Genomic DNA, 12,496 nt, shown 5'->3' on the forward strand with positions numbered 1-12,496 from the left:
CCCTCTGACTTTCACATCCAATGGATTTGAGGAGGCTAGGAGAGAGGACGCGAGGAATGAAGGAAATGCAATTGAGAATCTCCCACTCTTCTTGCTTCTTCCATTGTTCTGTGCACGCACACAAACCGTACGTACAATAGGTTGTAGGCGTGGCAATGCACCATTCCCCGCCTCTCCTCTCTGCGATTGGTTAAACCGACGCGTCTTCTGAAAAACACTGTTGCGGACTGGTCAAAGTCTTTATAAAGTGACCCTTCCGTACTCTTCATGACACTGACTGTATCAGATACGTGCGTTCGTGCACGAGCACAAGGGTTAGCTAATGGCCTGTTGAGACGGCCGTCAAATAAATTTTACAACCTCAGAACAGGACTTTCTTGTTCCTGTAAATATATATCCAAAATGCGTCGCAGAGTGACAGGTACAGCGTTCGAGATGCTGGGCTGTGGTTGTACTATCACGAGCCAGAGATTGAGCAGACTTTTGCTTGCCCCCATCCCGAAAACAATCACCCCCATCTCAACAGACAGCAAAATATTTAGTTCTACATCTTCAATACAGGGATATACAGAACTGGCACGAGAGAGGTCCAAAACCGTCACGTCATTTTACAACCAGTCTGCAATCGATGTCTCGGCAGAAAAGGTAAGGATATTCTGTTCCCCAGACTTGCCATTTTTGACCAGTAAGCCTCGCACTGGCCTTAGCAGCTAGCTAGGTATTACTGTAGCTAGCTATCTAACGGTAGCTGGTTAGAACAGAGGGTTAACTAGCTAGCTAAAATATTCGGTAAGAATGTTTGTACACATTCGTGCTTTGCCTTGGGCCCCAAGAAGTAAGCAACTGTAACCACCATGTGAAAAATTATGACCGTGTGAAAAATTGTGAACAAAGTGCCAGGTTTGCTTGCTCGATAGCCTATTATTAAAATATATATTTAGCTACTTTCAGATTCGATATTCACCGGACATTTGGACCTTCAAACTTCCATAGCTTCCATAGCTCGCGAACGATTTGAGCTACATACAGTGACTTTAGAAAGTAAAGAAGGGCACCTATTGGTAGATGGGTAAAAATAAAATTAAAAGCAGACATTTTATATCCCTTTGAGCATGGTGAAGTTATTAATTACACTTTGGATGGTGTATCAGTACACCCAGTCACTACAAAGATACAGGCTTCCTTCTTAACTCTGTTTTCGGAGAGTAAGGAAACCGCTCAGGAATTTCACCTTGAGGCCAATGGTGACTTTAAAACCGTTAGTTTTGAATGGCTGTGATAGAACAGAAGATGGAACAACATTGCAGTTACTCCAAAATGCTTACCTAATTGACAGAGTGAAAAGAAGGAAACCTGTACAAAATAGAAATATTACAAAACATGCATCCTGTTTGCAACAAGGCACTAAAGTAATACTGCAAAACATTTGTTAAAGAAATTAACTTCATGTCCTGAATAGGAATTGTTATGTTTGTGGCAAAGCAACACATCACGGAGTACCACTCTATATATTTTCAAGGTTGGTGGTGGCTGCATCATGTTATGGGTATGCTTGTCATTTGCAAGGACTAGGGATTTTTTTTAAGGATCCTGAGATTGAAGAGTGTCTGTCGTACCTTCTTCACTACGGTGTCCATGTGGTTAGACCATTTCAGCTTCTCTGAGATGTGTACACTGAGAAATTTGAAGTTATTGAGTCTCCACGGCGGACCTGTTGATGAGGATGGGGGCGTGTCCAGCCTGGTTCCTCCACAATCAGCTCCTTTGTTTTGCTAACGTTGAGGGAGAGGTTGTTTACCTGGCACCATGCCGTTAGAGTGCCTACCTCCTCCCTGTAGGCTGTCGTCGTTGTTGGTGATCAGGTCTACTACTGTTGTCGTCAGCGAACTTGATGATGAAGTTGGAACTGTGTGTCCACGCAGTCGTGGGTATACAGAGAATACAGGAGGGGACTGAGGACGCACCCTTGTGGGGGCCCCCGTGTTGAGGATCAGAGTTGAGGAGGTAATGTTGCCTACCTTAACCACCTGGGGGCTGCCCGTCAGGAAGTCCAGGACCCAGTTGCATAGGGAGGAGTTCAGACCCAGGGCTGTGAGCTTTGTAATGAGCTTATAGGGCACTATGGTTTTGAAGGCTGAGCTGTAGTCGATTAACAGCGTCCTCACATATGCATTCCTTTTGTCGAGGTGGGTAAGGGCAGTGCAATGGCGATTGCGTCATCTGTGGATCTGTCAGGGTGGTAGGCGAATTGGAGAGGGTCGGGGAGGGAGGAGGTGACATGGTCTTTGACTAGCCTCTCGAAGCACTTCATGATGACTGAAGTGAGTGCTACTGGTCGGTGGTCATTCAGTTAAGTTACTTTCCCTTTCTTGGGCACAGGGATGATGGTGGACATCTTGCAGCAGGTGGGTATAGAGGCCTGAGCTAGGGCGAGATTGAAACTGTCAGAACACAACAGCCAGTTGGTTTACACATGCTTTGAGGGCACGGCTAGAGATGCCATCTGCACCGGCAGCGTTGCGATGGTTAACACGTTTGAATGACTTACATACGTCCTCCGTGGAGACCCACGTTGTCATCAGGAGCTCTCCTCGGCAGCTCAGGGTCATTGTGCTCGAATCTTGAGGAAAAAAGTGTTTAGGTCATCTGGTAGGGTGACGTTGGTGACCGTGATGTGGCTGGCTTTCTTTTTGTAATTCGTGATCGTTAGGAGCCCCTGCCACATATGCCTTGTGCCCGACCTGCTGAATTGCTCCTCCACTTTGTCTCTATACTTGTGTTTTGCCATTTTGATCGATCTGCGTAAGTAATTTTGTTTAACCAAACTACTGTCCCCGGTGACCTTGCCCTGTTTATAAGCAGAATCTCTCATTCAGTTTTCCCACAAGGCTGTGATCAATCCACAGTTTTTGATTCTGGTATGTTTTGAAAGGTGCTATCGGTATCACGTCATCTATGCATTTTTTGATGAATCCGGTGACTGAGTCGGCATATTCATTGAGATCTCCAGAGGCAAACCGGAACATATTCCAGTCCACCTGATTTAAAACCGTCTTGAAGCATGAATTCTGATTGGTTGGACCAATGCTGTACAGACCTGATCACCGGAACTTCATTCTTGAGTCTTTGTTTGTAGGCGGGGAGAAGCAAGATGGAGTCAATGTCGGATTTTCCGAAAGGAGGACTGGAGAGGGCCTTATACCCGTGTTGAAAAGGTGTGTAACAGTGGTCAAGAGTAGAATTTCCGCGAGTTAGACAGTCTGTGTTGGTATTTGTATTTATTGTGGATCCCCATTAGCTGCTGCCATGGCAGCAGCTACTCTTCCTGGGGTCCAGCAAAATTAAGGCAGTTATACATTACAATACGTTCATAACAGATTTAACAATATATTAACTGTGTGCCCAAAGGCCCCTACTCTACTACCACATATCTATAACACAAAATATATGTGTGTAGTGCGTATGTTATCATGTTTGTTTTCATGTGTCTATGTTTGTGTTGCTTCACAGTCCCCGCTGTTCCATAAGGTGTATTTTTATCTGTTTTTTTAAATCTAATTTTACTGCTTGCATGAGTCACTAGATGTGGAATGGAGTTCCATGTAGGCATGGCTCTATGTAGTACTGTGCGCCTCCCATAGTCTGTTCTGGACTTGGGGACTGTGAAGAGACCTCTGGTGGCATGTATTGTGGGGTATGCATGGGTGTCCGAGCTGTGTGCCAGTAGTTCAAACGGACAGCTCGGTGCATTCAACATGTCAATACCTCTCACAAATTCAAGTAGTGATGAAGGCAATCTCTCCTTCACTTTGAGCCAGGAGAGATTGACATGCATATTATAAATGTTAGCTCTCTGTGTACATCCAAGGGCCAGCCGTGCTGTCCCTCTTTGGCACCTGACCACACGACTGAACAGTAGTCCGGTGCGACAAAACTAGGGCCTGTAGGACCTGCCTTGATGATAGTGCTGTTAAGAATGCAGAGCAGCACTTTATTATAGACAGATAGCTACTAGCTACTGTTGTATCAATATATTTTGACCATGACAGTTTACAATCCAGGGTTACTCCAAGCAGTTTAGTCTCAACTTGCTCAATTCCATATTATTCATTACAAGATTTAGTTGAGGTTTAGGGTTTAATTAATGATTTGTCCCAAATACAATGCTTTTTAATTTTTAAAATATTTAGGACCAACTTATTCCTTGCCACCCATTCTGAAACTAACTGCAGCTCTTTGTTTAGTGTTGCAGTCATTTCAGTCGCTGTGGTAGCTGACGTGTATAGTGTTGAGTCATCCGCATACATAGACATTACTGGCTTTACTCAAAGCCAGTGGCATGTCGTTAGTAAAGATTGAAAAAAGTAACAGGCCTAGACAGCTGCCCTGGGGAATTCCTGATTCTACCTGGATTTTGTTGGAGAGGCTTCCATTAAAGAACACCCTCTGTATTCTGTTAGACCGGTAACTCTTTATCCACAATATAGCAGGGAGTGTAAAGCCATAACACAAGTTTTTCCAGCAACAGACTATGATCGATAATGTCAAAAGCCGCACTGACATCTAACAAGAGCCCCCACAATCTTTTTATCATACATTTCTCTTAGCCAATAATCAGTCATTTGTGTAAGTGCTGTGCTTGTTGAATGTCCTTCCCTATAAGCGTGCTAAAAGTCTGTCAATTTGTTTACTGTAAAATTGCATTGCCCCTATATATAGGACCTTCCACCCCCACCTGAGATATGGATGCCTGATGAAGACCTAAGGGTCGAAACGTTGTTATAAATAAATATCTCCTGGGAGCATGAGCGGCGGTGTGCAGCGTTTTCCTTTCTGATTTTTGGTAATAATTTGGGAGCACTGTTCTCAAATTACTTTTGTTAAAGTCCCCGCAACAATGAACACTGCCTCCGGGAATGCAGTCTCCAGTTTGTTCAGGGCCCTATGAAGATCTTTGAGAGCCTTTTTGGTGTCTGCTTGGGGCGGGGATGTACACAGCCGCCATGGTAATCCTGGTGAACTCTCTCGGAAGGTAAAAATAACTATATTTTATGACCACATATACAAGTCGACGGGGCAGGAACTCAAGTTCCTGTACGTTTCCCCTGTCGCACCATGTGGTGTTGGTCATAAAGCAGAACCCACCACTCTTGCTCTTGCCATAGAGCCCGCTTCCTATTCTCGAAAAACTGTAAAACCTGCTAGTTGTATATAATCTGTCGATGTCGGAGGAAAGCCAAATCTCTGAAAAACAGTATGTTGCAGGCCCTGATAGATGTCCCTCTGGATGGAGATCCTTGCTCTGAGTTCGTCAAGTTTGTTAATTTAATGGTTGAACATTGGCGAATAGTATGCTCAGTAATGGAGGATGGGTCGCCCAGCGTCTTAATCTCAGTAAGACCATTCCACGTCTGCCTCTCCATCGGCGTCTTCGCTTCCTACTCCGGTAGGACTCCCAAGCAGCTCAGCTCCTCGCCAAAGAAGCTAATCCATTGTTCTGCTGTCTCAGGGAATTCAGGGAGGTCGGGTGGATGGTGAGTACCCAACGATTCGTATTCCAAAAGTTATACCCGGGTGTGTAGTAATGCACGAAACAAACTGATTAAGAAAATGTTAGTAGAAACCTGCAATGTTTTATCGGAGCTCAATTATTATTATATTTTTTACAGGTTTGTAAACAATTGATTTGAGTATTTCTTGCGCCGACCTGCCTCATTGTAGACGTTGAATTAAAAATTGACTATATAGCGTCCATAAAGTGACCATTGACTTTTAAAAAATGCCGGATTGACTAAGTTTGTAGATGCAACAGATTTGATTAAATTAATAATTTATCGCTCCCGTGCTTGTTTCTGTCCGTTAAGAACCAACAATGTGATGCCTTTTTGTAGCATTTCTGACAATGCTAACATATTTTTTGTTGTTGCTGAAACTCAGGGTTCTAACACCAGGTTGGTTGCTCGGCAACAACAAAGCTGCTTGCACCATGTAGCCACTGCCAGTCATAAGAAGTGTATGTGAACAAACCTAGGCTACTGTATATAGCTACCTATATGTTTAAACATGTGTAAACTGCAGATCTAGACACTTACGTGTAATCGGAGAACAACAAATCTGTACAAATGAACTAGCGAACGTCCTTGGCTGCTATGATAGCCAATTAACTTTAGCTAGCTAAGTAACCTTAGCCAACATAAGATTGTAACGTTAGCTAACGTATATGGCCAGTTCATGCACCACAATAGATAATCTGTTCTTACACAAACCATATCTAGTTACGTTACGTCTAAAACCAGCAAACTTTGGGAGATTGCCACGCTACTCACATTTAATTTTCATTGCACAGACCAAGCTACGGTAAAATGAGGTAACCAGATTTCAGACCGGACAAACTGCAGTTGGCTACACTACCTTTGCTCGAAAAACAACGAAGACCACACAAACCATAGCCGAGAAAACAAAAATGTTCTCCAATCGCACATGTAAACAGAAACTCAGTTGTACATGCCAGCTAGCATCCATTTACCAGACTCGACTGACAGCATCACTGTTTTAAACACGTGTAGAATAAATTCCAGCTCCGGCATAGTCTTTCTCCTACGATCTTGTCATTCTTATAATCCACATTTTGTGCTGACTGATCAACAGTGTCAAGTTACTTTTCAGTGTGTTCACGGAAAATCTGAAGTCGCCATGCACAAGTAAAAAGTAGCCAGGGGGCTGCATGAGAGTAAAACGTCAATCACTGCATGCACAACATTCGTAACATATCGTGCGAAATGGATTATGGACATCCACAAATTAATACATACCATACATATCATACTAAATGGTATTTCTTGGATTTACGTACAGAAAAATTGAAATGCTATGAGAGCAGGTTGCAGCCCAGCCAGCAGCATGCAGTCAAAAGAAAAGGAAACGCTTGCTAACTTGATTAAATCAGTCTGTTTTCAACAAATCAACTGTTTGACTTATATTTTCATCAAGCAATCCACGTGTGCTGATCAACAGTGTCAAACTAACAACTCTGCCATGTGTTGGATATTTTTGAACTCTGCAGTGCACACCTGTGTGAAGCTAGCCACAATAAGGATTAGCCACAATAGTAGAATTTGCGGTTCGCCTTCATAATAAAAGTCCCCCATTTGAAAGTGATTCAAACTGATACAAATAATGGAATCATGCCATATTTGGAGTAGATAATGCCAAACAAGGTTGGGATGTTGAACAGCCATTAGCTGTGGTATATTGGCCGTATACCATTAATTATAATAATGTTGCGTAATCACCTTCCGGTGTAAAAACCATGGAAATTAAAAACCAAAACACTTAAGTGAGAATGGGCATTGGTCTGAAGCCGAAAAATAAAGGAAATTCAAATCAGCACCACAATGCCTATTCCACCCATGCTCTGCCAAGGATTTCCAGCACACAGCTTTGACCTACTATAGTATCTACAGTGCATTCGGAAACTATTCAGACTGCTTGATATTTTCCACATTTTATGTTACAGCCATATTTTAAAATTGAATAAATTGTTTTTTCCCCCTCATCAATCAACACACACTACCCCATAATGACAAAGCAAAAACATGTTTTTAGAATTTTGGGCCAATTTATATATACATCTCTTTTTTGAAATATCACACTTACATAAGTATTCAGACCCTTTACTCAGTACTTTGAAGCTCCTTTGGCAGTGATTACAGCCTCAAATCTTCTTGGGTATGACACTACAAGCTTGACACACCTGTATTTCGGGAGTTTCTCTCATTCTTCTCAGCAGATCCTCTCAAGCTCTGTCAGGTTGGATGGGGAGCGTCGCTGCACAGCTAATTTCAGGTCTCTCCAGAGATGTTCGATCGGGTTCAAGTCCGGGCTCTGGCTGGGCCACTCAACGACATTCAGAGACGTGTCCTGAAGCCTTCGTTGTCTTGGCTGTGTGCTTAAGGTCGTTGTCCTGTTGGAAGGCAAACCTTCACCCCAGTCTGAGGTCCTGAGCACTCTGGAGCAGGTTTTCATCAAGGATCTCTCTGTACTTTTCTCTGTTAATCTTTCCCTCAATCCTGACTAGTCTCACAGTCCCTGCGGCTGAAAAACATCCCCACAGCATGATGCTGCCACAACCACCCTTCACCGTAGGGATGGTGCCAGGTTTCCTCCAGATGTGACACTTGGCATTCAGGCCAAAGAGTTCAATCTTGGTTTCATCAGACCAGAGAATCTTGTTTATCATGGTCTTAGAGTCCTTCAGGTGCCTTTTGGCTTCAGTCTGGCCACTACCATATAGGCCTGATTGGTGGAGTGCTGCAGAGATGATTGTCCTTCTGGAAGGTTTTCCCATCTCGACAGAGGAACTCTGGCGTTCTGTCAGTGACCATCGGGTTCTTGGTCACCTCCCTGACCAAGGCCCTTCTCCCCCGATTGCTCAGTTTGGCCGGGTGGCCAGCTCTAGGAAGAATCTTGGTGGTTCCAAACTTCTTCCATTTAAGAATGATGGAGGCCACTGTGTTCTTGGGGACCTTCAATGCTGCAGAAATGTTTGGTACCCTTCCCCAGATCTGTGCCTCGACACAATACTGTCTCGGAGCTCTACAGACAATTCCTTCGACCTCATGGCTTTTGTTTTTGCTCTGACATGCACTGTCAACTGTGGGACCTTATATAGACCGGTGTGTGCCTTTCCAAATCATGTCCAATCAATTGAATTTACCCCAGGTGGACTCCAATCAAGTTGTAGAAACATCTCAAGGATGATGAATGGAAACAGGATGCTCCTGCGCTCAATTTTGATTCAAAGGGTCTGAATACTTATGTAAATAAGGTATTTCTGTTTTATATTTTTAAATTTTAATTTTTTCGTTTTGTCATTATGGGGTATTGTGTGTAGATTTGAGGGATTTTTATTTAATCAATTTTGGAATAAGGCTGTAACGTAACAAAGTGGAAAAAGTCAAGGGGTCTGAATACTTTCTGAATGCACTGTATGTTGGGATTGTACTGCAAACTACACTACCAGTCAAAAGTTTGGACACCTACTCATTCAAGGGTTTTTCTTTATTTTTACTATTTCTTACAATGTAGAATAATAGTGAAGACATCAACTATGAAATAACACATATGGAATCATGTAGTAACCCAAAAAGTGTTAAACAAATCAAAATCAAATAGCCACCCTTTGCCTTGATGACAGCTTTGCACACTTGGCATTCTCTAAACCAGCTTCACCTGGAATGCTTTTCCAACAGTCTTGAAGGAGTTCCCACATATGCTGAGCACTTGTTGGCTGCTTTTCCTTCACTCTGCGGTCGACTCATCCCAAACCATCTCAATTGGGTTGAGTTCGGGGGATTGTGGAGGCCAGGTCATCTGATGGGGCATTCCATCACTCTCCTTCTTGGTCAAATAGCCCTTACACAGCCTGGAGGTGTGTTGGGTCATTGTCCTGTTGAAAAACAAATGATAGTCCCACTAAGCCCAAACCAGATGGGATGGCGTATCGCTGCAGAATGCTGTGGTAGCCATGCTGGTTAAGTGTGCCTTGAATTCTAAATAATTCACAGACAGTGTCACCAGCAAAGCACCCCCACACCATAACACCAACTCCTCCATGCTTTACGGTGGGAAATACACATGCGGAGATCATCCGTTCACCAACACCACGTCTCACAAAGACACGGCTGTTGGAACCAAAAATCCAAAGGACAAATTTCCACCGGTCTAATGTCCATTGCTCGTGTTTCTTGGCCCAAGCAGGTCTCTTCTTATTGGTGTCCTTTTTAGTAGTGGTTTCTTTGCAGCAATTCGACCATGAAGGCCTGATTCACACAGTCCCCTCTGAACAGTTGATGTTGAGTTGTGTCTGTTACTTGAATTCCATGAAGCATTTATTTGGGCTGCAATTTCTGAGGCTGGTAACTCTAATGAACGTATCCTCTGCAGCAGAGGTAACTCTGGGTCTTCCATTCCTGTGGTGGTCCTCATGAGAGCCAGTTTCATCATAGCGCTTGATGGTTTTTGCGACTGCACTTGAAGAAACTTTCATAGTTCTTGAAATGTTCCGTATTGACTGACGTTCATGTCTTAAAGTAATGATGGACTGTCGTTTCTCTTTGCCTATTTGAGCTGTTCTTGCCATAATATGGACTTGGTCTTTTACCAAATAGGGCTGTCTTCTGTTTACCCCCCCTACCTTGTCACAACACAACTGATTGGCAAACGCATTAAGAAGGAAAGAAATTCCACAAAGTAACTTTTAAGAAGGCACACTTGTTAATTGAAATGCATTCCAGTTGACTACCTCATGAAGCTGGTTGAGGGAATGCCAAGAGTGTGCAAAGCTGTGATCAAGGCAAAGGGTGGCTATTTGAAGAATCTCAAATATAAAATATATTTTGATTTGTTTAACACTTTTTTGGTTACTACATGATTCCATAGGTGTTATTTCATAGTTTTGATGTCTTCACTATTATTCTACAATGTAGAAAATAGTAAAAATAAAGAAAAACCATTGCATGAGTAGGAGTGTCCAAACTTTTGACTGGTACTGTATATAAAAAGGTATGTGTAGGCAAGTTGCTTAGGATTCAAACCTTCTCAAACAGCCTAATTCATACTCTTCAGAGGGATAATAGACTTTACAGTGTCCTGCTATTAAAATTATGTATACATAATTTAATATAATTGTTAATAAAATGTGTCTATGTATTTTTAGATATAAGCCTGTTGTTAATGTGTATTATTAACTTTAAGCGACATATTATTTTGATAGGTAATGAACTGATCAGCACCACAATTGATAAAACATCATGTTTGAAACACAAGTGGTTATGAACTTAATTCAATATTACACAGGTAACATAACGTTTCAGAAATGCAGACGGGGGGTGAAATCCAAAGTTGTTCTATATATTCATTGGCTATGTTATAGATAATTTGTAAACAATACATTTTGATACATTACTAGCTCAAACACTTGATCTGCAAAAATGACAAGTTTAATTAGTGGGTGGCAGTGATTTCAAAACCAAAATGGGGGGGGGGGGGAACAAACAGGCTCCATTTCCCCTTATCTGGTAGTGGGGTGGTAGATGCCTAGTCTCCCTGGTGGCTCAGATCAGGTGCCTACATAGCATACCTCAAACCGAATCGCACCAAATCGATTGTTGCATCTGTAGCCCCATGAAATCGGCCAAAACAATTAACTAAATGCATGCACACACTCCTATTGAATGAATATGCATTTATCTGTATTGTGAATTGGCCTAGGTTACATCCTGATTTACCCAGTTTATCAATGGATTTACCGTTCAAATAAATGATTACCGTTACTTAGTTTGGTAAAAACAAAGTCCAATTGATTGTATAATTGATTAGTTAATGCTTACATGGCTCTCTGAATGTTTGACGTAATGATATTTAACTCAAAAGATGCCCAACGATTAAACAAATCGTTTTGGTATTGTGATGGTATCGTGATATTAAACCTGGTATCTAAGTCAAAATTCTGGTATCGCGACAACACTAATTACTGGCAGTACATACAAGGGGGCACACTTTCTTTCCAAACGTAAAAACACTATTCCCATAGCGGACGCTAGCTACAGTGCCTTCCGAAATTATTTATACCCCTTGACTTATTCCACATTTTGTTGTTTACAGCCTTAATTCAAAATGGATACAAAATATTTTTCACATATCTACACACATTACCCCATAATGACAAAGTGAAAACTTGTTTTTAGACATTTTTGCAAATTTCATTTACATAAATATTCACACCCTGAGTCAATACATGTTAGAATCACCTTTGGTAGTGATTACAGCTGTGAGTCTTTCTGGGTAAGTCTCAGAGCTTTGCACACCTGGATTGTACAGTATTTGCAAATTTCTGTTAAATTCTTTAAGCTCTGTCAAGTTGGTTGTTGATCATTGCTAGACAGCCATTTTCAAGTCTTGCCATAGATTTTCAAGCTGATTTAAGTCAGAACTGTAACTAGGCCACTCAGGAAGATTCAATGTTGTCTTGGTAAGCAACTCCAGTGGATATTTGGCCTTGTGTTTTAGGTTATGGTCCTGCTGAAAGGTGAATTTGTCTCCCAGTGTCTGTTGGAAAGCAAACAACCAAGTTTTCCTCTAGGATTTTGCCTGTGCTTAGCTCTATTCTGTTTATTTTTATATTCAACTCCTTACTCATTGCAGATGACAAGCATACTCATAAACTGATGCAGCCACCACCATGCTTGAAAATATGAAGAGTGGTACTCCATGATGTGTTTGCCCCAAACATAACGCTTTGTATTCAGGACATAAAGTTAATCTTAGCCACATTTTTTGCAATAATACTTTTGTGCCTTATTGCATGCAAACAGGATGCATGTTTTGGAATATTTTTGTTCTGTACAGGCTTCCTCCTTTTCACTCTGTCAATTAGGTTAGTTTTGTTGAGTAACTACAATGTTGTTGATCCATCCTCTGTTTTCTCCTATCACAG

General features: G+C 42.0%; 1 protein-coding gene across 1 annotated transcript in view; it reads left to right on the plus strand.

Moving 5' to 3' along the window:
- Window positions 1-275: 275 nt before the first annotated feature.
- LOC311136703 (branched-chain alpha-ketoacid dehydrogenase kinase-like) overlaps window positions 276-12,496 on the plus strand; it is a 45,578-nt gene continuing 33,357 nt past the window's right edge. Inside the window, exon 1 of the mRNA XM_084170944.1 lies at window positions 276-645. Within this exon, the coding sequence (XP_084027070.1) occupies window positions 403-645 (243 nt within the window). The 5' untranslated portion in view covers window positions 276-402. The remainder of the gene's footprint in view (window positions 646-12,496) is intronic.

Source organism: Coregonus lavaretus (genome assembly GCF_964263955.1).
Source record: "Coregonus lavaretus genome assembly, chromosome: 10".
NCBI classification, from domain to species: Eukaryota; Metazoa; Chordata; class Actinopteri; order Salmoniformes; family Salmonidae; genus Coregonus; species Coregonus lavaretus.